Here is a 22,647-nt window from a genome sequence, read left to right on the forward strand (position 1 = left end):
TGAAGCTGGGTGTTCTGCAAGCATCTCAATACTGCAAGAAACATAGAAACATAGAAATAGACGGCAGATAAGGGCCACGGCCCATCTAGTCTGCCCACCGCAATGACCCTTCCCCACCTAACTCATTGAATAGATCCCACGTATCTATCCCATTTGGCCTTAAAATCAGGCACTCTTTCAGTGAAAAATAATTTCCTGGTGTCACTGTGCAGTTTCCCTCCCCTGATTTTCCACGGGTGCCCTCTGGTTGCCGTGGGACCCTTGAGAAGGAAGATATCTTCTTCCACTTCGATGCGACCCGTGAGATACTTGAACGTCTCGATCATGTCTCCCCTCTCTCTGCGTTCCTCGAGTGAGTAGAGCTGTAACTTATCCAGCCTTTCCTCGTACGGGAGATCCTTGGGTGGCCATTCTCTGGACCGACTCTAGTCTCAGCACATCTTTTCGATAATGCGGCCTCCAAAATTGCACACAGTACTCCAGGTGTGGTCTCATCATGGATCTATACAATGGCATAATGACTTCAGGCTTACGGCTGACGAAACTCCTGCGTATGCAACCTATGATTTGCCTTGCTTTGGAGGAAGCTTGCTCCACTTGATTAGCAGCCTTAATGTCCTCACTGACGATCACCCCTAAGCCACTTTCTGCTTCAGTTCTTGTTAGGATCTCGCCATTTAGGATGTAAGTCTTGCATGGATTTTGGCTGCCCAGGTGCATAACTTTGCATTTTTTGGCATTGAAGCTGAGTTGCCAGGACCTAGACCAGCGCTCCAGTAGTAGTAGGTCGTGCATCATGTTGTCGGGCATTGAATTTTTGTCTGTTGTACTCTTGGCCACTACATTGCTTAGTTTGGCGTCATCAGCGAATAATGTTATTTTACCTCGGAGCCCTTCTGCCAAGTCTCTTATGTAGATGTTGAACAGGATCGGGCCCAGGACGGAGCCCTGTGGCACTCCACTGATCACCTCCGTCGTTTTGGAGGGGGTGCCATTCACCACTACCCTCTGAAGCATCTCAATAAAGTTATCCAAATACATTGCAACACCAACATCAACATGTTATTCTCTTTTCTGCAGGAAGCTGGGATTGGCGTTCCCTCCTACTATCCACCATTATCAGCACACATTTTTTGTCTCCTTTTTTGCAGTGAGGGGTTCCTGAAGAAGGAAGAGAAGATTCTGAAATGGGGCTGTCGATCCCGCTAATGATATGCTGTGGGAGTACATCAGATAAGTGACAAGGGATTCTTATTCTGTGTCACAAAAAGTTGTCTAGAAGCACATTGGAGTATTGGACTGAGATATTACTATTCAGATTATGAACTTGCACTGAGTAGAGAGTTTGGATTTATTATTAGTTATTAATTTGAGACACTACTACATTGTGAGAGGTCCAGTGATGTTCTCAGTGACCACATCCATATGGCATAAGGCCTATAATAAATGCTCCTTTGAGGGTGTCGGTTTTTGAAACTGGCACCATGACCTAAGGTCTCTCGCTTATGCTTCATAATATTTTGGTTCATTATTTCATTTTGATATTTTATAGTATGTGTTAATCACTATTGATGCAAGTATATGCACAACGGACGAAGATTCAATGCCCGACAACATGATGCACGACCTACTCCTACTGGAGCACTGGTCTAGGACCTGGCAACTCAGCTTCAATGCCAAAAAATGCAAAGTCATGCACCTAGGAAACCATAATCCATACAAGACTTATACTCTTAATGGTGAGATCCTAACAAGAACGGTAGCAGAACGGGACTTGGGGGTGATCGTCAGTGAGGACATGAAGGCTGCCAGTCAGGTAGAGCAGGCCTCATCCAAGGCAAGACAGATCCTAGGTTGCATACGCAGGGGTTTCGTCAGCCGTAAGTCGGAAGTCATTATGCCATTGTATAGATCCATGGTGAGGCCCCACCTGGAATACTGTGTGCAATTCTGGAGACCACATTATCGCAAAGATGTGCTGAGATTGGAGTCGGTTCAGAGATTGGCCACCCGGATGGTCTCGGGACTCAAAGATCTCCCGTACGAAGAAAGGTTAGACAAACTGCAGCTATACTCGCTTGAGGAGCGCAGAGAGAGGGGGGACATGATCGAGACATTCAAGTATCTCACGGGCCGCATCGAAGCGGAAGAAGATATCTTCCTTTTCAAGGGACCCACGGCAACAAGAGGGCATCCGTGGAAAATCAGAGGAGGGAAACTACGAGGTGACACCAGGAAATTCTTTTTCACTGAAAGGGTGGTTGATCGCTGGAATAGTCTTCCACTGCAGGTGATAGAGGCCAGCAGCGTGCCTGATTTTAAGGCCAAATGGGATCGACACGTGGGCTCTATTCACTAGGCAAAGGTAGGGGAGGGTCATTGGGGTGGGCAGACTAGATGGGCCGTGGCCCTTATCTGCCGTCTATTTCTATGTTTCTATGTAACCTGTGATAGAACAGCTATTTTCATTGAATTCCAAATAAAAGCTTTTTTTTCCATGGATTTTTGGATTACTTTGATTTGGGTTCTTCTCCGTGCAGGCAGAGTTGTCCCCTCACCGGGGAGCTCTTACGCACCAATAGCTGCAAAAAATACCAAAAATAATACAGAGTAAATCAGCAAGACACCTTCCGGTTTTTAAATATCTCTGAATGTTGTTGTTATTTCTGGCGATGTTTTGCCATTTAAATTTGCATTTTAGCCAACAAATGTTTTTACGATTTTGTACATCGCCTAGAAGGCTGATTGGGCGGTATAAGAAATTTTAAATAAACTTGAAGGGGGCAGCAGAGGAGGAGTTGAAAATCTGGAATGAATTCCATCTTCATGGCTTGCAAGCATGGGGAGAATATCATACTGTCCAGAAAGACACACCTATTGCACTAGAACAAGTCTTACCAAATCCTCTAAATTTTTTAATGTAGAATGAAGAAATATTTTAGGACTGATATTCAGTCTACAGCAGTCAGAGAAATGACGCTGATCGTTACAGGCAGCACAATGACCTGGATAGTCAATGTCAGTCCTAATCTGGGCACCAGTATTAAATGCAGGTCTGGTCAGTCATTGAAAGTTATCTGAGTGGCAGCCAATATTCACCCTGGTGCCCAAATAAAGTTAGGATGCCCATTTTGCTTTCCTAACTTTATACAGGAACTTACATGATTAGCAGATTCAATATTTTTACTAACTGAGTAAATCCATGCACTGACCCTGAACCACGCACTGGTTGTAGAAGTGGCATACACTAGCGCTATAAAGGCAAGCCCTGTGTGATTCCTGACAACCCTATGGGGTCCATAATAAAAAAAAAACATAGGCGTCCAAAAAACATCCTAAATCATCCCTTAGACGTCCTAATCTCCAGGACGTCCTAGTGCTGATAATCAAAAACATCTTTCTGTACATCTAGCGAGGTGTTCCAGCCGCTGTAAGTTCAGAGTATGAGACAGGCTTGGTTGAGGCGTGTTATGGGTGGGCTTTGGGCAGTTTCAAGGGTGGGTTAGACATGAACATCTTGCAGCAATAAACATTTTGCAAGACATCCTGGACAGAATTTATACTGTACATTTGGAACTAGACCTGTTTTAGAAGGGTCTAGGTGTCACAAAGGTGCCAAACTGATCAGATGAGCATTGCATGCATCAAGGTAAGACACTCCCATACTCCCCCAGGGCTCACAGACCCCCACAAAGATCAGACGCCACCAAACCCCTGCTCCCACCCCAAAGCAGCTGGGCAGGAGGGATGGTCACTTCCTCCTGCCCCTAAATCACTTATCCTACAATAAAGGTCTGTCGATATAAAAGATTCTTAGATAGAACTCTTGCTTTCCAGGCAGGTAAATTGAATGAATGGTTGGGTAATATCATTACGCATTCCTCATCCTACTTCAGTTTTAGAAAATTAGTAAAAACAAAAATTATTTAATTGATTTATAAGTTAAAGTTTTACTGTTTTTTACTTTCACATTGTATGTACGTACTGATGATTTTATATTGTGTTTTATTCCCTGATTGTCCAGCACTTCTTGTTGTAAACCGCCTCAAACTATTATGGCTTTGGCAGTATATAAGAATAAAATTATTATTATTAAATCCTCACTCCCCCCTCCCCCACATTGAAGACTAGCAAGAAGGATGCCAACTCCCTCCTGCCACCACCCCCCAAGCCCCCCAATACCAATCAAACTTTAACCCTCCCAAACACCCTCCCAAGGCTGCAGGCCCCCACCCTGCATCCATAGGTCTACCATGACCCCCCCCCCCTGTACCTCATAGGAAAAAGATCGGCCAGAGAGATGCTTACACCCTCCAGCCAGCAGGCCTGCCACTCCAAAATGGTGGGCCTTCCCATTTCTGGAACATTCTGAGATACACCGGGAATGGCCTAAGGCCCCTATCATAGGAGGCATCTGAGCCAATCAGGGCCTTAGGCCCCTCCCCAGTGCATCCTAGAATGCACTGGGAAGGGGAAGGCCCACCATTTGGAGAGGCGGGTTTGCTGGCCTGAGGATGTAAGCATCCCACTGGCCGAAATTTCTCCTATGAGGTACAGGTAGACCTATGGGTGCGGGGTGGGAGCCTGCAGCCTTGGGGGGGAGGTCATCAGGGTTAAGGTTTGTGGGGTATCTGGGGGGATCACCAGAAGGGAGTGGGCATCCGTTCTGCCAATTTTGGCAGGATTTGTGGGGGATCCCCTGCTGCAGCCGCTCAGCTGATTGAAGCAGGGGGGATTCCCTTGCCGCAGTCAGCTGATGGTAAGAAACCCCTCGACATGGGCACCGATTAGAGAATCGGGGCGGTTAGTGATCTTTCTATTAGGGCAGACACATTTCTGTATAGGACGCTGGTGGGTGATTCTCAGCCGCTTCTTAGGCGGCTGCTGAGACCGGCATACTATACAGAATCTGCCCCTTTTTGTGCGTGTAGGACAAGGACTATTCATCAGGCTTTATAACTATTGTACCTTTTAAAGATAAAAGAAAAAAAAATCATCTCTCTTTTTACTTGAATAGAAGTATTTTTTGGTGTTTTTTTGTTGCACTTCTAAGTATGGCTATGATTGGCCTCTAGGAATCTAAAGAATGTAAGAAATCTGTCCCAACCCAAAATATTCAGATTAAAAAAAAACCCAAATACTGCTCTAAACACACATAGGGATTTACACGATAACATATTTACCATATGTACTATTATTTAGATTTAGTCTATGCTTTTTCATTGGCAGCTCAAGACAAATTATATTCAGGTACAACAGTTATTACAGTATAAGGTCTGTATTTACTAAGCAATTTCTCCATAGGAACAACTTGGAAGACAGCCTTCAGTAAAGACATAGTAACATATGTCTTTAAGTTTGTAACTGAGGGTGATGTAACTTGCCTAAAGCCACAAGGAATGTCAGCATGATTTGAACCCTGTTTCCCTGGTTATCATACTACAATTCTGTCCACTAGGCTACTGCTCCACAAGATAATAATGGATGACCAATTTATAAAGATTTTACACTAACATCATAATGAGGAAAAGCATTTCTACTTCTAGCTGAATGAATGGTCACAATGCAAAAAATGTCAGTTCGCTTTTGGTTTGTTTGGCCTTTCCTCCAGATTGCCAGGTATTTTTTCAGTTCATTTCACATGTTGGTTTTAATTATTTAATATGCCTTAAAACTTTATAATATACACTAATCAACTTAACATGCATTAATTCATAGACTAGTATAAAATTGATTTATCGCAGACCAAGGGGTTATTTTTCTACACTACAGCAAAATTTGTGCTTAATGTAGGACCTTCCTATTTGCTAAGTCCAGACTGAACATGGCTTTTTTAATAGCTTTTTCTTTTGTTTTAGTTGCAGGACGTGTGCCAATATTCCAACTACCATGTGGTACCTGCAAAGAATTAACACAAAAGCACTTATCGCCTCTTATATAGGAGGCACTAATCATTACATCCACTCTCTGCCCATGACACACCCCTTCCAAAAATATGTGGATTAGTGTGCACAGTCAAATTACCACAAAATACTAACACATTCTGCAGTAGCCTGCTAGCATGGATTAACCATGCATTAAGGGTACAGAAACGGACCCCTAAAGGAGTCTTTCACTAAAGATTAGTATGTTATCTGCTAAAAGGACCTTTTTATTCATTTGAGCCCTGTTCCACATAACATGGGCTAATCTTTAGTCGCTGTTCAATAAAAAAACTCTTGCCATATAAAGTCAAGTTTGCAAGCCACTAGGGAGTCTCAGAATGCTACCCTGATTCATAAGTCTCAGCGAACCAGCACTCCTCACCGATCTCACCCTGTATATTTCTTAACTGTTTTTATATTAAATAGTTAAATAGTATAAATACTTTAAATATTGAACACTATTTTTCTTATTTTCCTATATATCTTTTTTATTTATTTATTTCATTTTACAATAACATATCAAGTATCCACTTGTACAGAAAGGTAAAGTCAAGCCAAAATCAAATGTAATACAATATGATACTAGACAGATAATCAAGTAATCTGCTATCTTAAAAGAAATATATATAAAGCTTAACTTTAACTCAAGTCCTCTAAATAAGGAAAGCAAGATGTAGAATCAGCGAGTATAATATACATTACAAAATCAAATGAAGACTAAAGGTTGTATATGCTGAGAAGGTAATCAACAATCAATGAGTACTCAAATTCCTTCTCCTTTTTTCAGAGAAGCCATTGACAAGAAGGATGTAAGTTGGCTAGGATCAAAGAATACATATTTTTGCATATGGTAGATTATCACACATTTACATGGGTGACGAAGAAAGAAGGTTGCCCCAAGAGCAATAACTCCTGGCTTTAATAACAAAAATTCACGTCGACGTTTCTGTGTATCTCGTGACAGATCTGGAAACATTTGTATCCTATACCCAAGAAAAACTTTCTGTTTATTTTTGAAGAAAAGTTTCAGTAACCAATTTTTATTTTCCTATATATCTTGTTAATTCATTTGAACTTATTCTTAATCTTTTCTTACAGAATTCATTACTAGTTTCATCAATTCATCAAAATTCATTTCTAACAATTCATTTTTAAACTTAGCATAGTTGTGTTGTTGCACTGCTCCCCACCAACGCGTTTCAATTCTTCTTCAGGACGGGGCTAGTGCCGCAACTATAGGGAACAGCAGCAGATAGTTTAGAGCTTCTGATTTGATGAAATGTGTTTGTTGTTCCCTATAGTTGCTGGGTGGTATTTTCTTTTTACGTTTCCCATGTAAATGCATAATAAGGTATCGAGATAATAAATATGTGTTTTTTGAACCAGCTCAACTCACAGCTTTTCTGACGCTGAAACGTTTGGAAAAAGAAGGAACAACAACAACTATAACAACAATATAATAGTAACAACAAATTGGATCTGATAATAGAATAAACTCCTTAATCCAGTCATACGATACTTTTTCTTTTGTGTAGATTTATCAATTAATTGATTTCCTTAAAGTTCACTCATTTAAATCTTGGATCACATTATTGAGGACTTGAGATTGTATGATTAGAATTTTTCAATATTATGTAAATCATTTCTTATTATTTTGTGTTTGATCTGACAATCTTTCTGTACAAAATGTTTGATTTTGTTAAATATTTAAAAATGATAAATAAAGAATAATAAAAAAAAAGAAACGCGTTGGTGGGGAGCAGTGCAACAACACAACTAAGCTAAGTTTAAAAATGAATTGTTAGAAATGAATTTTGATGAATTGATGAAACTAGTAATGAATTCTGTAAGAAAAGATTAAGTTCAAATGAATTAACAAGATATATGGGAAAATAAGAAAAATAGTGTTCAATATTTAAAGTATTTATACTATTTAACTATTAAATATAAAAACAGTTAAGAAATACACAGGGTGAGATCGGTGAAGAGTGCTGGTACGCTGAGACTTATGAACCAGGGTGGCGTTCTGAGACTCCCCAGTGTTAAAATCTTCTTAACTACTGGCTTGCAAACTTGGCTTTATATGGCAAGAGGTTTTTATTGAACAAGTATTGGATTACTTGCTATGTAGCCTTTTTCTTAATTAATCATTAGTAAAGCACATACTAAATCTTTTACGACACACTAATGTAGCAAATCTATGTGAAATGCACAAACCTGCAAAATGCTTCTCCATGCCTCTGTTTACCAATAGTCATTTTAAAGACAATTGCTAATTTAAAATATGATGAGCAATCTAATTTCAAAGGATGTACCCGTATATCTTTCAGAAAGCATGTATGCTTTCTGCAGGAATGTTTTATTTGTTTGTTTTACCTGGTGGTTGAAGGCAGGAGTGAAAGAAGTGCCAGAGCTGAAAGCTTTCTCCTTTCAGGCTGGGTTATATTGTCCATACAATCTACCCACATTTCAATCAAGTTACCCAGCAGGTGATCTGGCTGCATAAGACAGAAAATATAAATTCAGATTGATCAATAATATTCATGTAAGGTAAATTCGCGAACTACCTCCCCCCCCACACACACACATGTTGTACATTTACAAGTATCCTTCAGCACACTAAGGGCCTGATTCTATGAACGGTGCCTAAATTGGTAGGCACCTAAAAAAGCAATACCTACTGTATGTTACTCAAAGGTCCTGTTTATAGAATCACAGCTAGAGTTGCTGGTATATTAGGCCAATGCTTTCTTGTTATATTTGTTAAGTTTTGTTTATTCTTATTCATTTATTTACTCTTTTATTTATGATATATGTTTAAGATTATTCCATGTTTATATGTCTCTTCTTTATGTTCCTTGATAGCTATTTTTCCAGGCTTCTTTTTGTGATATTTTTCTTTTTACCTTTATTACCATGGTATGTATTGATTATTTATAATATAATTCTATTTTTCTCTTTTTCTAATTCTTGTTCTCTGTCTTTATCACATTTCAAGGATATTTACCTTCTCCTATATTGTTCTACATTTCACCCTTTCCCTCATAAAGTTCATCCATCAAAAAATGCCTGAAGAAAGAGCTGTGTCTTTAATAATTTCTTAAATATGTGAGAGGATTATGTATTCTTAGACAGTTTTTGCATTCTTTGTGTGCAAAAAGCAATAATGTTTACATGTAACAGATGTTTATTAAAGGTAGCAAGATTGCTAAGGCACACAAGTGGGCAATATCATCTAAACCAGGGATCTCAAAGTCCCTCCTTGAGGGCTGTAATCCAGTCGGGTTTTCAGGATTTCCCCAATGAATATGCATTGAAATCAGTGCATGCACATAGATCTCATGCATATTTATTGGGGAAATCCTGAAAACCTGACTGGATTGTGGCCTCAAGGAGGGACTTTGAGACCCCTGATCTAAACTGTTCACTCACAGCTCAGAACTCTGTGTAAATTTTTAAGCATGCATGGTCTTTCCCACACTCAATTCTAAAGTTACTCAATTCTAAAGTTATAGAATGAAAATCTCCTCCTACAAAGGATTGTATACCTTAGCAATCTTACTATCTATGAAAAACATCAGTTTAACTATCAAAAAGGAGTTTATGACAAAATGAGGAGAATGGTAAAAAAAACAACAAACAAACCTTAGAAATAGCATCCTGGAAGCCCAAACTAGATATATTCCACCTATTAAAAAGGTAGAAGAAAGGCCAAACAGCAGCCAGCAGGGTTAAAAAGTGTGGTGAAGGAAGCTATTTGAAGGGAACAACTGAAGATAAACTCATGGCTCCTGAATTTACTGTTCAACTTAAGTATGCCTCTGATATTACCATGTTACTTATATATGAAAATTTTATTATTTCTGTTAATTTTTACATAGCTTAGTATATTTTTCCTTTCACTCATGTGTTGCATTATATTACCTTTAATGATTTACTTTTCTTACATATTATTTAATGTATCGCTTGATGCTTTATTTTTCAGATGTACAATGTCTTTTCTTAGACCCATGTTTTTACTCTGCTGAAGTCATTGTTATATTGCTTGTTTGCATCTTATGTATACTTTTTCTGTTTGTTTGTTATAGAAATTCAATAAATTTCTCATGAACTTAAAAAAAAAGAAAACAGCATAAGGAATAGCAAGTCAAATGCAAAGAAGGAAGGCAAAGAGAGACTATAAAAAAGATTGTGTTGGAGGGAAAAACACACAATAAAAATTAAGGGCTCCTTTTACAAAGCCGCGTTAGCGATTTAATGCGCGTTAGTTTTAGCCACGTAGCATGGGTTTAGCGCATGCTAAAAAGCTGCATGTGCTAAAACCGCTAACGCGGCTTCATAAAAGGAGCCCTTATTTAGCAAGAAGATGGTAAAAGATTCAATTGAATCACTAGATGACTGATGGGTAAAAAAGGCACTCAGTTAAGAAAAGACCATTATGGAGAGACTAATGTGTATGTAAATAAAAGTACCAGAAATGGTATTTATTGATGATGAGTCAGAAGAAGTGAAACAAATCTGTAATGAGCATTTAATGCAGTAAAGCTATAAAGGGGGAATTCTTCAAGAGGCGCTATGGCTTTATTAACCCCCCTTTTTTAAAATCACAAAAGCAGTTTTTAGTGCAGGCCAGTGCGCTGAATGCTCTGCACTGCTCTCGATGCTCAAAGGAACTTTATGAGTGCCAGGAACAGCACAAAGCATTCAGCACGCCAGCCTGTGCTAAAAAACATTTTTGCAGCTTTGTGAAGGGGGGGAGGGTAAGAGAATTAGCATGTGCTAAATGTTAAAAGCTCATAAGTATAAAATGGGCTTTGGACATTTAGGGTGTGCTAATTGCCTTAATATAAATATCTCCGCTGTATATGTACAGTCTCTTGCATTGTAAATCTGCATTGTATCTTCGCTGTATAAACACCTATACTGAATATGTACAATCCCCTGTATTGTAAACTGCTCTCAAATGCATAATACATTCCCTGGCATTGTATCTTCGCTGTATATGTACAGTCTCTTGCATTGTAAACCGCTCTGAACTGCTTGTGGTATTGCGGTATACAAAAATAAAGTTATTATTATTGTTAAGGCCATAACACCCCTTGATGAACTCCCCCCTAAGAATGCAGCAATTATTTTTTTTCTTTTTTTAGAGGGGGGAATGGGCATGGGATGCACTACTCAGATAGTGCGCTGACATCACTGCCACGCCATATATTTGAGGAATGGAAAAAAAGATTAGTTAAAAAAAGCCTTAATTAAAAAATATATATAAACATAATTGTCATTCCTACATATCTGTCAACAAACATGCTAAATCTTAGCTTTTTAACTGCTGACATTGTAGCCATGAAACCAATAAACCTGCTAGTGAACTGCTTCTCAGCAGTATCACTACGTTGCACTATCATTTCTAATACGCTCTCTCTCCAAAGTGATATATTCTCAATTTTCTGGTGTTAATCGGTATCGAACTAGCTCTAGTCTTCACCTCTCATTCCTTTACATTCTTCGGTGACCCATGGTGCCGTCAAGCCACCTCAACCTGTGGCGGTGCCGCCCACGAGGACATAATTCCGCTCCCATATCAATATCTTAAATTTCAAACCATTTGAGATCAAATGCTCTCCTCTAGTCCCATCCCCAAGCTGCGACCCCCCTCCCAAAACAACCCCACACCAAGCACAACTCTCGTCAGCATATCCCACTCCTAAAGTCTCCTACCCAACTGCGGTGGGAGGGAGGGGAACTCCGACTCTTCCCGAACCGCTCTCCTCTTCCTCGCTCCCATAAACTAATTTTTAACCACCTGAAGTCATTATGCCATTGTATAGATCCATGGTGAGACCACACCTGGCGTACTGTGTGCAATTTTGGAGGCCGCATTACCGAAAAGATGTGCTGAGACTAGAGTCGGTCCAGAGAATGGCCACCCGGATAATCGCGGGTCTCAAGGATCTCCCGTACGAGGAAAGGCTGGATAAGTTACAGCTCTACTCACTCGAGGAACGCAGAGAGATGGGAGACATGATCGAGACGTTTCAAGTATCTCACGGGTCGCATCGAAGTGGAAGAAGAAATCTTCCTTCTCAAGGGTCCCACGGCAACCAGAGGGCACCCGTGGAAAATCAGGGGAGGGAAACTGCACAGTGACACCAGGAAATTCTTTTTCACTGAAAGAGTGGTTGACCGCTGGAATAATCTTCCACTTCAGGTCACTGAGGACAGCAGCGTGCCTGATTTTAAGGCCAAATGAGATAGACACATGGGATCTATTCACTGAGTTAGGTGGGGAAGGGTCATTGCGGTGGGCAGACTAGATGGGCCGTGGCCCTTATCTGCCATCTATTTCTATGTTTCTATGTAATTCCCAACTTCTAATCCCTTTCTCTCTCCCTCCTACACTCTCATCTACCCAATCACCATCTCCACATTCCTACCAATCCTATTCCTTCCTTTTCTGTATCTATCCCAACCCTTTTCTCTTCCCCAAACCCACTCTATCCCTTTTTTCCATGGGCTTTGACTTCGTCCAATTTAACCACCCATTTTAAGCTGGGTGGTCCCTTTTATACAAAATATTGCAATAAAACTCATAGAAAATGCAAAAAAATTGACTGTGTTACACCTCTCCTAATAAAAGCACACTGGCTTCCAAATCTCACAGAATAACTTACAAAATCTTGCTCTTAACATTCAAAACACTCAACAACAACCAACCAGAATTTCTGAATAGCATCTTAATTCCTTATACCCCTACTAGAATACTCAGATCACAGTCACAAAATCTTTTAACCAGTCCAATTATCCGCATCCTTAGTACTACACGAACATCAAACTTTTAAGTCACAGTCCCTACTCTCTGGAATACAATACCCACAGACCTACGGGACAAAACAGTATTAGGACGTTTCTAAGGAAAACTAAAAATGGTTCTATTTAAAGATGCCTTTAACCTCTAATATACTTTCATTTCTAGAGCTTTGCTCTCGCTTTAACTTCGGTTTACAGATGGGATACCCTCCCTTTGTACTTCCCTTAAATACCTCTCTTTACTATTTTGAAATGTATTTCTTACCTCCAGCCCCATTGTCGCATTATGTGTTTTTTGTCATAATGTTTGTTACCCAAATTTTATAGTTTTAAATATGTATAACCGTCTAGAAGTTTGATAGGCGGTATATCAAATTTTATTAAAACTTGAAACTCGAAAACTACCCCTTGGGTTTTGGCCAGGTACTAGGGACCTGAATTGGCCACCATGAGAATGGGCTACTGGGCTTGATGAACCATTGGTCTGACCCAGTAAGGCTATTCTTATGTTCTCTCAAATAATGCGACAGAGGGAGAGAGGCAGGAGAGAGACTCGGGAGGCAGGGGTTAGGAGAGGAGGAGAAGCCAGGAAGGCACAGAGAAAGAGCAGAGTGAGGGGTAGGTGCGAGAGGTAGCTCCGCCCATCCCGATGTCAGACCACGGAGCGCAGCCTTAAAAGGGGCGGAGCCAACGCCGATCGAGTCCAGCTTGCCTGCAAGCAGCAACAGAGGGAGAGAGGCAGGAGAGAGACTCAGGAGGCAGGGGTTAGGAGAGGAGAAGCCAAGAGGGCACAGAGAACGAGCAGAGTGAGGGGTAGTGGCGAGAGGTAGCTCCACCCACCCCTCCGACGTCAAACCACAGAGCTCTGCCTTAAAAGGGGCGGAGCCAAGGCCGATCGAGTCCAGCTTGCCTGCAAGCAGCGACAGAGGGAGAGAGGCAGGAGAGAGACTCAGGAGGCAGGGGTTAGGAGAGGAGAAGCCAAGAGGGCACAGAGAACGAGAAGAGTGAGGGGTAGCGGCAAGAGGAAGCTCCGCCCACCCCTCCGACGTCAAACCTCGGAGCTCTGCCTTAAAAGGGGCGGAGCCAAGGCCGATCGAGTCCAGCTTGCCTGCAAGCAGCGACAGAGGGAGAGAGGCAGGAGAGAGACTCAGGAGGCAGGGGTTAGGAGAGGAGAAGCCAAGAGGGCACAGAGAACGAGAAGAGTGAGGGGTAGCGGCGAGAGGTAGCTCCGCCCACCCCTCCGATGTCAGACCTCGGAGCTCTGCCTTAAAAGGGGCAGAGCCAACGGTGCGCAGCCATTCGGCGCGCGACTAAGGCGCTCACCTTAGCAAGCTCGCCTTTGCAAAGGAGCCATTGAAGGAGCCGGGAAACTTGGACACCAGCAGAGTAACACCAACAAACTCACACCAAGCAGGAAGGTAGGTACAAATCCTAGACTTTAGCTAGCTACACAACAGGGCACACTCCCTCACATACCACACAGAGGGAAACAGAGGAAGAACAGAGTACTCACTGACTCCAACACCATAACATAAGCAGAATCAGAACCAACAATAAGCCAGCAGACCCACAACAAGCAGGAAGGCAGCCACAAGACCCAATCTTTATCTAGTCATACAGCAGGGCACACACTCCCTCACATACCACACACCCAGAGGGGAAAAAGGCACTCACAGACACTAACACAGTAATACTAGCGGACTCAGATCAAACAGTAACACTAGCAGACTCACAAAAAGGAAGGTAGAAACTAGGAAGCCAGAAAACATCCAGACGACAGAGACAGAAGGTCCATAACCGATTTGCCCAAACAACTCAGAAGGGGGACAAGAGATGGATGCCCAGGGAAGCCAGAAGGTGAGCTTTACAGTCTTCTCCTCCGGCTGCAATATGTATGACTACCTCCCTTCGGGGACTAGGGCATACATTTGCAGTCACTGCATGGAGCTGGATAGCTTGAAATGGCAGGTCCGGCTACCAGAGGAGACAGTGCTGAATCTAAAAGAACTCCTCACCTTTGAAGAGGAAATACACAAACAGGAGAAGCTTCTAGTCCAGTTCAGTCCAAACGAAGAGGTCAAGGAACTAGAAAGATATATCGAGGAAGCACACCAGCAGAATGTGGCACCGGGACACGGTCCGCAGTTGAAGGCAACACAAAGCACAGAAGACCCGTTTCAGAATTTTGAGTTCACACCAGGTGAAGTTTACAGTGAACTGGCAAGACTCAAGGTGAACAAAGCCATGGGACCAGACAATTTGCACCCAAGAGTGCTCAGAGAATTGAGCGATGTCCTGGCGAAACCGTTGGCTGAGCTATTCAATCTCTCCCTAAGTAAGGGGAAAGTTCCCCTGGACTGGAAATTAGCTAATGTCGTTCCTCTGCATAAAAAGGGTTGCAGGGCAGAGGCTGCAAATTATAGACCGGTGAGTCTCACATCAATAGTGTGCAAATTCATGGAAACACTAATTAAAAGCAAATTGGACACGATCTTGAATGAAGGGAATCTTCGGGATCCCAGTCAGCATGGATTCACCAAGAGTAGGTCCTGCCAATCCAATCTCATCAGCTTCTTTGACTGGGTAACAAGAAAGTTGGACTTGGGAGAGTCTTTGGACGTCGTGTACCTGGACTTCAGTAAAGCTTTTGACAGTGTCCCACACTGCAGGCTGCTAAGCAAGATGGAATCGATGGGGTTAGGAGAGACACTAACTGCATGGGTCAATGATTGGCTGAGTGGCAGACTTCAGAGGGTAGTGGTTAATGGTACCCTCTCTAAAACATCAGAGGTGACCAGTGGAGTGCCGCAGGGCTCGGTCCTGGGTCCACTCCTTTTCAACATATTCATAGGGGATCTGACTCAAGGGCTTCAAGGTAAAATAACACTATTCGCCGATGACGCCAAACTATGTAATATAGTAAGTGAATGCAGTTTACAGAATTATATGGCGCAGGACCTGCTTATATTGGAAAGTTGGTCCTCAACCTGGCAGCTAGGCTTCAATGCTAAGAAATGTAAGGTCATGCACCTCGGAAGCGGAAATCCATGCAGGACGTACTTCTTGAACAGAGAAACTTTAACTAGGACTCATCAGTGCAGACATGAAAACTGCTAATCAAGTGGAGAAGGCTTCATCTAAGGCAAGGCAGATACTGGGTTGTATCAATAGAAGTTTCGTCAGCCGAAAGCCTGAAGTCATAATGCCGTTGTACAGGGCCATGGTGAGACCTCATCTGGAGTACTGTGTGCAATTCTGGAGGCCACATTACAGTAAAGATGTGTGCAGAATTGAATCGGTTCAACGGACGGCCACCAGGATGATCTCGGGGCTCAAGGGTCTCTCGTACGAAGAGAGACTGAACAAATTGCAGCTCTACACTCTTGAGGAACGTAGGGAGAGGGGAGACATGATCGAAACATTTAAGTACCTCATGGGACATGTCAAAGTGGAAGATGATATTTTCTTTCTCAAGGGACCCTCGGCCACAAGAGGGCACCCGCTCAAACTCAGGGGCGGAAAATTTCATGGCGACACCAGAAAGTATTTCTTCACAGAGAGAGTGGTTGATCATTGGAACAAGCTTCCAGTGCAGGTGATCGAGGCAGACAGCGTGCCAGACTTTAAGAATAAATGGGATACCCATGTGGGATCCCTACGAGGGTCAAGATAAGGAAATTGGGTCATTAGGGCATAGACAGGGGGTGGGTAAGCAGAGTGGGCAGACTTGATGGGCTGTAGCCCTTTTCTGCCGTCATCTTCTATGTTTCTATGTAACTGTACCCGAACAACTCAGGAAGAAGGCCTGGACGAGAGAAGAGAAGACATCCCTGCAAATTCTGGAGAAAAGGAAGCAGAGACAAGGGGCGATCACACACCAGGAGTAAGAGGGAGACTGCAGGAGGACACCCCCCCCCACCCGAAGAGCAGAAAACAACTTCAGGAGTATCGCAGGAAGGAGAAGATCGGCCCTATACCATGGATGTAGATTTACGATCCCCAAGGAACCACCGAATAAAGAAGATGGGGATCATTGTGGGAGATTCCATCGTACGGCATGTGGACAGCTACACCGCAGGAAGGAGAAAGGATAGAATCGTCACCTGCCTGCCAGGAGCAAGAGTGAAGGATGTGGCCAACAGCATCTCCAGGATCATAGACAGCGCAGGGGGAGAGGACACTGCTGTGCTTATCCACGTGGGAACCAACGATGTGAGCGGACGGAAGTATGACAGGGAAGAAATGAAGGGCCAACTCCGCTCACTCGGAAGAATACTGAAGATCAGGGAGGTGAAGGTGGCCTTCTCCGAGATCCTCCCGGTACCTAGAGTGGATGGAAGGAGGCAAGCGATCAACGCCTGGATGAGACGATGGTGCAAAGAGGAAGGCTTTGACTTCGTGCGCAACTGGACAATGTTCTGGGGAAGAAGCAAGTACTACAGGAAAGACGGACTGCACCTCAACGAGGAAGGAGCAAGAGTATTGGCAGGCAACATCAAGAAGGCCATCGAGAAGGCTTTAAACTAAAGGTCAGGGGAGAGCCGACAGTCGACCACCAGTCGATGGTCCGGGCAACAGAATGTCCCAAAGAAGGGTCGTCAGGAGGGGACGACCACAAAGCATATAAGAGAGACAATACAGGAGCAAGAAAGGATACCGTGAAGGAACCAGGGGAGACTGCTAAGCTTAAAGAGTCCAAGAAGGCAACACAAAGGGAACTCAAATGTATGTATACGAACGCTAGAAGTTTGAGAAACAAAATGGGAGAATTAGAAGCAATAGCAAAGAACGACGAACTGAAAATCATTGGCATAACAGAAACCTGGTGGAATGACGAAAACAAATGGGATACAGTACTTCAAGGATACAAACTGTACAGAAGAGATAGAGTGGGGCAGAAAGGTGGAGGTATTGCCCTATATGTTCGTGAAGAAATAGAATCTGTGAGAGAGACTATGACAGAAAAGAAAGAGAAGCTGGAATCCCTCTGGATAAAGATTCCCAGACACAACGGCGCTGACACAAAGATTGGCCTTTACTACCGACTGCCAGGACAAGTGGAAGAAACAGACTTGGAAATGAAAGAGGAAATTAACCACGAATGTAAGACAGGTAATGTCATAATCTTGGGGGATTTCAATTTTCCAGGAATAGACTGGAACCTGGGAAATTCAAATTGTGGCAAGGAGGCAATATTCCTGAAGTGCTAGGGGATGCTTCCTGGAACAATTGGTGGGAGAGTTGACAAGAGGAAACGTCACCTTGGACTTGGTCCTAAATGGCATTACAGGGCCGGCAAAGGAAGTAGAAGTCACGGTCCCGCTGGGGACAAGCGATCACAATATGATCAACTTCAAACTCGATGTCGGGAAGGGGAAAAGTACCAAAACCTCAGCCACAACTTTAAACTTCAAAAGGGGAAGATATGATAGCATGAAAGCCATGGTGAAACAACGGATCAAGAAAAAAATGGGCAAAGTCAAAACGGTAGAACAGGCATGGTCCCTTCTGAAAAATACTATCACGGAAGCACAAAGCCTCTACATTCTGTGGATATCCAAAGCAAAGAAAACCAAAGGCAAAAGAGAGCCGGCGTGGCTTACTAAAGAGGTGAAAGAAGCCATAAAAGAAAAGAATGACTCCTTCAAAGCATGGAAACGCACGAAAACAATCGAAACTTGGAACAAACACAAGGATGATCAGAAGAAGTGTCACAGGGCGGTGAGGGATGCCAAAAAGGACTATGAGGAGAAAATAGCGCAGGAAGCCAAAAACTTCAAGCCCTTCTTCAGGTACGTGAAAGGGAGAAAACCCACAAAACAGGCGGTGGGACCGCTGGACGACCAGGGAAGGAAAGGGTACATCAAGGAAGACAAACAAATTGCAGACAGACTAAATTCATTCTTTGCGTCTGTCTTTACAAAGGAAGACACTGCAACAATTCCAGAAGCAGTGAAAGTGTTCCAAGGAGTAACAGAGGACAGCCTTACCACAGTAGAAGTGGACTTGGACCAGATCTACCACCAGATTGACAAACTCAAAAGCGACAAATCTCCTGGACCGGATGGAATTCATCCGAGAGGCTTGAAAGAGCTAAAAGTGGAAATCGGAGAACTATTCCAAAAACTTGTCAACCTGTCAATCAAAACAGGGCAGATACCAGATGCCTGGAAGATAGTGAACGTCACACCGATATTCAAAAAAAGGATCAAGAGGAGTACTGGGCAACTATAGACCTGTGAGTCTCACATCGGTTGATGCGCTGATCAAGGATAGCATAACCCGGCACCTAGACACACACGACCTGATGAAAGCTAGCCAACATGGATTCAGGAAAGGGAAGTCATGCTTGACAAACCTACTTCAATTTTTTGAGACAGTGAACAGACAAATTGATAATAGAGAACCGGTGGATATTATATACTTGGATTTTCAGAAAGCGTTCGACAAAGTTCCACATGTAAGATTCCTCAGGAAACTGCAGGGCTATGGAATAAAAGGAGATATACTAAGATGGATAGGCAAATGGCTGGAGAACAGAAGGCAGAGAGTGGGTATAAATGGGAAGTTCTCGGACTGGGAAAATGTGACTAGCGGTGTGCCCCAGGACTCGGTACTTGGGCCCATCTTATTTAATATCTTCATCAATGACCTAGAGGATGGAACATCCAGTGAGATCATCAAGTTTGCAGATGACACAAAGCTATGCTGGGCCATCAAATCGCAGAAGGACAGTGAGGAACTCCAGAGTGACTTGAGCCGATTGGAGAATTGGGCAGATAAATGGCAGATGAAGTTTAATGTGGAAAAATGCAAAGTGATGCACTTAGGAAGAAAAAATAAGGAACACAAGTATAGTATGTCAGGTGCAACTCTGGGAAAAACTGAACAGGAAAAGGACCTGGGAGTATTAATCGATAAGACACTGAAGCCGTTGGTGCAATGCGCGGCAGCAGCGAAGAACGCAAATAGAATGCTAGGCATGATAAAGAAGGGAATCACGAGTAGATCGGAGAAAGTTATAATGCCGCTTTATAGAGCGATGGTCAGACCACACTTGGAATACTGCGTCCAGAACTGGTCTCCATACCTAAAGAAGGATATAAAACTGCTAGAAAGGGTGCAGAGACGAGCAACAAAGCTGGTGAAAGGTATGGAGAACCTGGATTACAAGGAAAGACTTAAGAGACTGGGGTTGTTCTCCCTTGAGAAAAGGAGACTGCGAGGGGATATGATCGAGACTTTCAAAATACTGAAAGGAATCGACAAAATAGAGCAGGAAAAAACATTATTTACAATGTCCAATGTGGCATGGACAAGAGGACATGGGCTGAAGCTAAGGGGGGACAAGTTCAGGACAAATATCAGGAAGTTCTGCTTCACACAACGAGTGGTGGACACCTGGAATGCTCTCCCAGAAAAGGTAATTGTGGAATCCACCGTTCTAGGATTTAAGGGTAAGTTAGATGTACATCTCCTTATGAGTGGCATGAAGTGACATGGGTAAGGGTAAGCTAGATGCACTTCTCTTTACAAGAAGCTTAGAGCGATATGGGGACCAAGACTATGCCAGGGTACACCTGGCGGGACCTCCGCGTGTGCAGATCGCTTGACTTGATGGACTTAGGGTCTGTTCCGGAGATGGTGCTTCTTATGTTCTTAACCCTCTCTCTTTTAAATCTGGTAGATACTGAAGGAACATTATCATGTTTTATCATTTATACAGCTCCAATGCAGGCTTTCTCAAATAAGGCCACATCAGGTGTTTGTGCTAAGTAATGAATTAAGATGACTAGTGTGTTATGTTAATTTCTGCTACTGTTTTTGTTTCAAAGGAAGAAACCTACATACCTGAAAAAGTTTGCACATGGTTGGATAATTTTTATGTCACCCTAACAAGATATCAAAATCAGCAAAGAAATCATTGTGCATTCTAACGGTTCAGCAAATTTTCTGTGTAGTCATGAGATTTTGCAGTACACCAAATATTGTAAATATGTTTTCATTTTGGTATGAGTACTTTGTCTTGCTTTCTTCCTTTTAGCCATCAAAACCATGATCAGTTGACTACAGTGATGTATACAGTGAGGTATAGAATAAAAGGGGGGGGTCAATAATTTATGCCACAGTTGAACTAACTCATTTGTTACTTATTTTAATTGGGTTAAACATCAGTAATCTACTTCAAGTTTATGATTTCTTCCCATATTTACCATAAAATATTTTTCTACCTTCTTACCTCCTGCTGAAATTCCTGAGACATCTGGCTGAGAAGTGAGGAAAAAAAGCTTGTATTCTGCAGTAGTACTCGGCCTATGATTCCGAGATATGTAGACATCACCACTGGATACCTCTGCAGGATGAAATCAATAATTTTAAATTTTAAAATGAAAACAAAATGTGCTAAGACAGAAATCTTTTATAACACTATCAAAGTTTTGAAATATTAAGCTAATTTTCTAAGACATCCTTATACTAAGCTGCAGTACAAAGTGGCTTTACACAGGTTTTTCCCAAGTCGACATTGTATATCTGGACTTTCAGAAGGCGTTTGACAAGGTTCTGTATGAACGACTACTTTGGAAAATTGCGAGCCATGGAATTGAGGGTGAAATACTCACGTGGATTAAAAACTGGCTGGAGCATAGGAAACAAGAGAGTGGGGGTAAATGGTCAATACTCAGACTGGAGTCTCCAGTAGAGTGCCGCAGGGCTCGGTGCTTGGACCCGTGCTCTTCAACATCTTTATAAATGATCTGGACGAGCGAGGTAATTAAATTCGCGGACGATACGAAGTTATTCAGAGTAATGAAGACGCAGGGGGGATTGTGAAGATCTGCAATGTGACATAATTAGGCTCGAGAAATGGGCATCAACATGGCAGATGAGGTTCAATGTGGATAAATGTAAAGTGATGCATGTAGGTAACAAAAATCTCATGCACGAATACAGGATGTCCGGGGAGGTACTTGGAGAGACCTCCCAGGAAATAAACTTGGGAGTTCTGATCGACAAATTGATGAAGCTGTCTGCGTAATGTGCGGCGGTGGCAAAAACGGCGAACAGAATGCTAGGAATGATAAAGAAGGGGATCACGAACAGATCGGAGAAGGTTATCATGCCGCTGTACCGGGCCATGTTGCGCCCTTACCTGGAGTACTGCGTACAGCACTGGTCGCCGTACATGAAGAAGGACATGGTACTACTCAAAAGGGTCCAGAGAAGAGCAACTAAGATGGTTAAAGGGTTGGAGGAGCTGCTGTACAGCGAAAGATTAGAGAAACTGGGCCTCTTCTCCCTCAAACAGAGGAGATTAAGAGGGGACATGATCGAAACATTCAAAATACTGAAGGGAATAGAATTAGCAGTTAAAGACAGATTGTTCACCCTCTCCAAGGTAGGGGGAACGAGAGGGCACTCTCTAAAATTGAAAGGGGATAGATTCCGTACAAACGTAAGGAAGTTCTTCTTCACCAAGAGAGTGGTAGAAAACTGGAACACTCTTCCAGAGTCTGTTATAGGGGAAAACACCCTCCAGGGATTCAAGGCAAAGCTAGATAAGTTCCTGCTGAACACGGACGTACGCAGGTAGGGATGGTCTCAGTTAGGGCGCTGGTCTTTGACCTGAGGGCCACCGCGTGAGCGGACTGCTGGGCATGATGGACCACTGGTCTGATCCAGCAGCGGCAATACTTATGTTCTTATGTTCTCTAAGGCAAGGTCAGAAAGGCATGGTGATAGTAAACAGCAGTTTACAGAACATTGATGACATATCCTCAGCAGCCAGTGAATGATACTGCTAATCTTTTGGTTTCCTCTCCAGTGGGTAATCTGGAAACTCCATGGTCCAACCACTTCCTTTTAGTCAGAACAGACTGACAGGGATTAAGCACTAGCTCAGGTGATTTGTAAT

At 42.7% G+C, this 22,647-nt stretch overlaps 1 protein-coding gene across 7 annotated transcripts in view; it reads right to left on the reverse strand.

Annotated features, from left to right (window-relative positions):
• Positions 1-22,647, reverse strand: part of IPO11 (importin 11) — a 568,146-nt gene that overhangs the window by 267,653 nt on the left and 277,846 nt on the right. For all 7 annotated transcript variants that reach the window (XM_033930425.1, XM_033930408.1, XM_033930455.1 and 4 more), the window contains exons 26-27: positions 20,974-21,087; positions 8,301-8,422 (exon numbers count right to left, since the gene is read on the reverse strand). In XM_033930425.1, the coding sequence (XP_033786316.1) occupies positions 8,301-8,422; positions 20,974-21,087 (236 nt within the window). The remainder of the gene's footprint in view (positions 1-8,300; positions 8,423-20,973; positions 21,088-22,647) is intronic.

This window comes from Geotrypetes seraphini, chromosome 1, assembly GCF_902459505.1.
Source record: "Geotrypetes seraphini chromosome 1, aGeoSer1.1, whole genome shotgun sequence".
NCBI classification, from domain to species: Eukaryota; Metazoa; Chordata; class Amphibia; order Gymnophiona; family Dermophiidae; genus Geotrypetes; species Geotrypetes seraphini.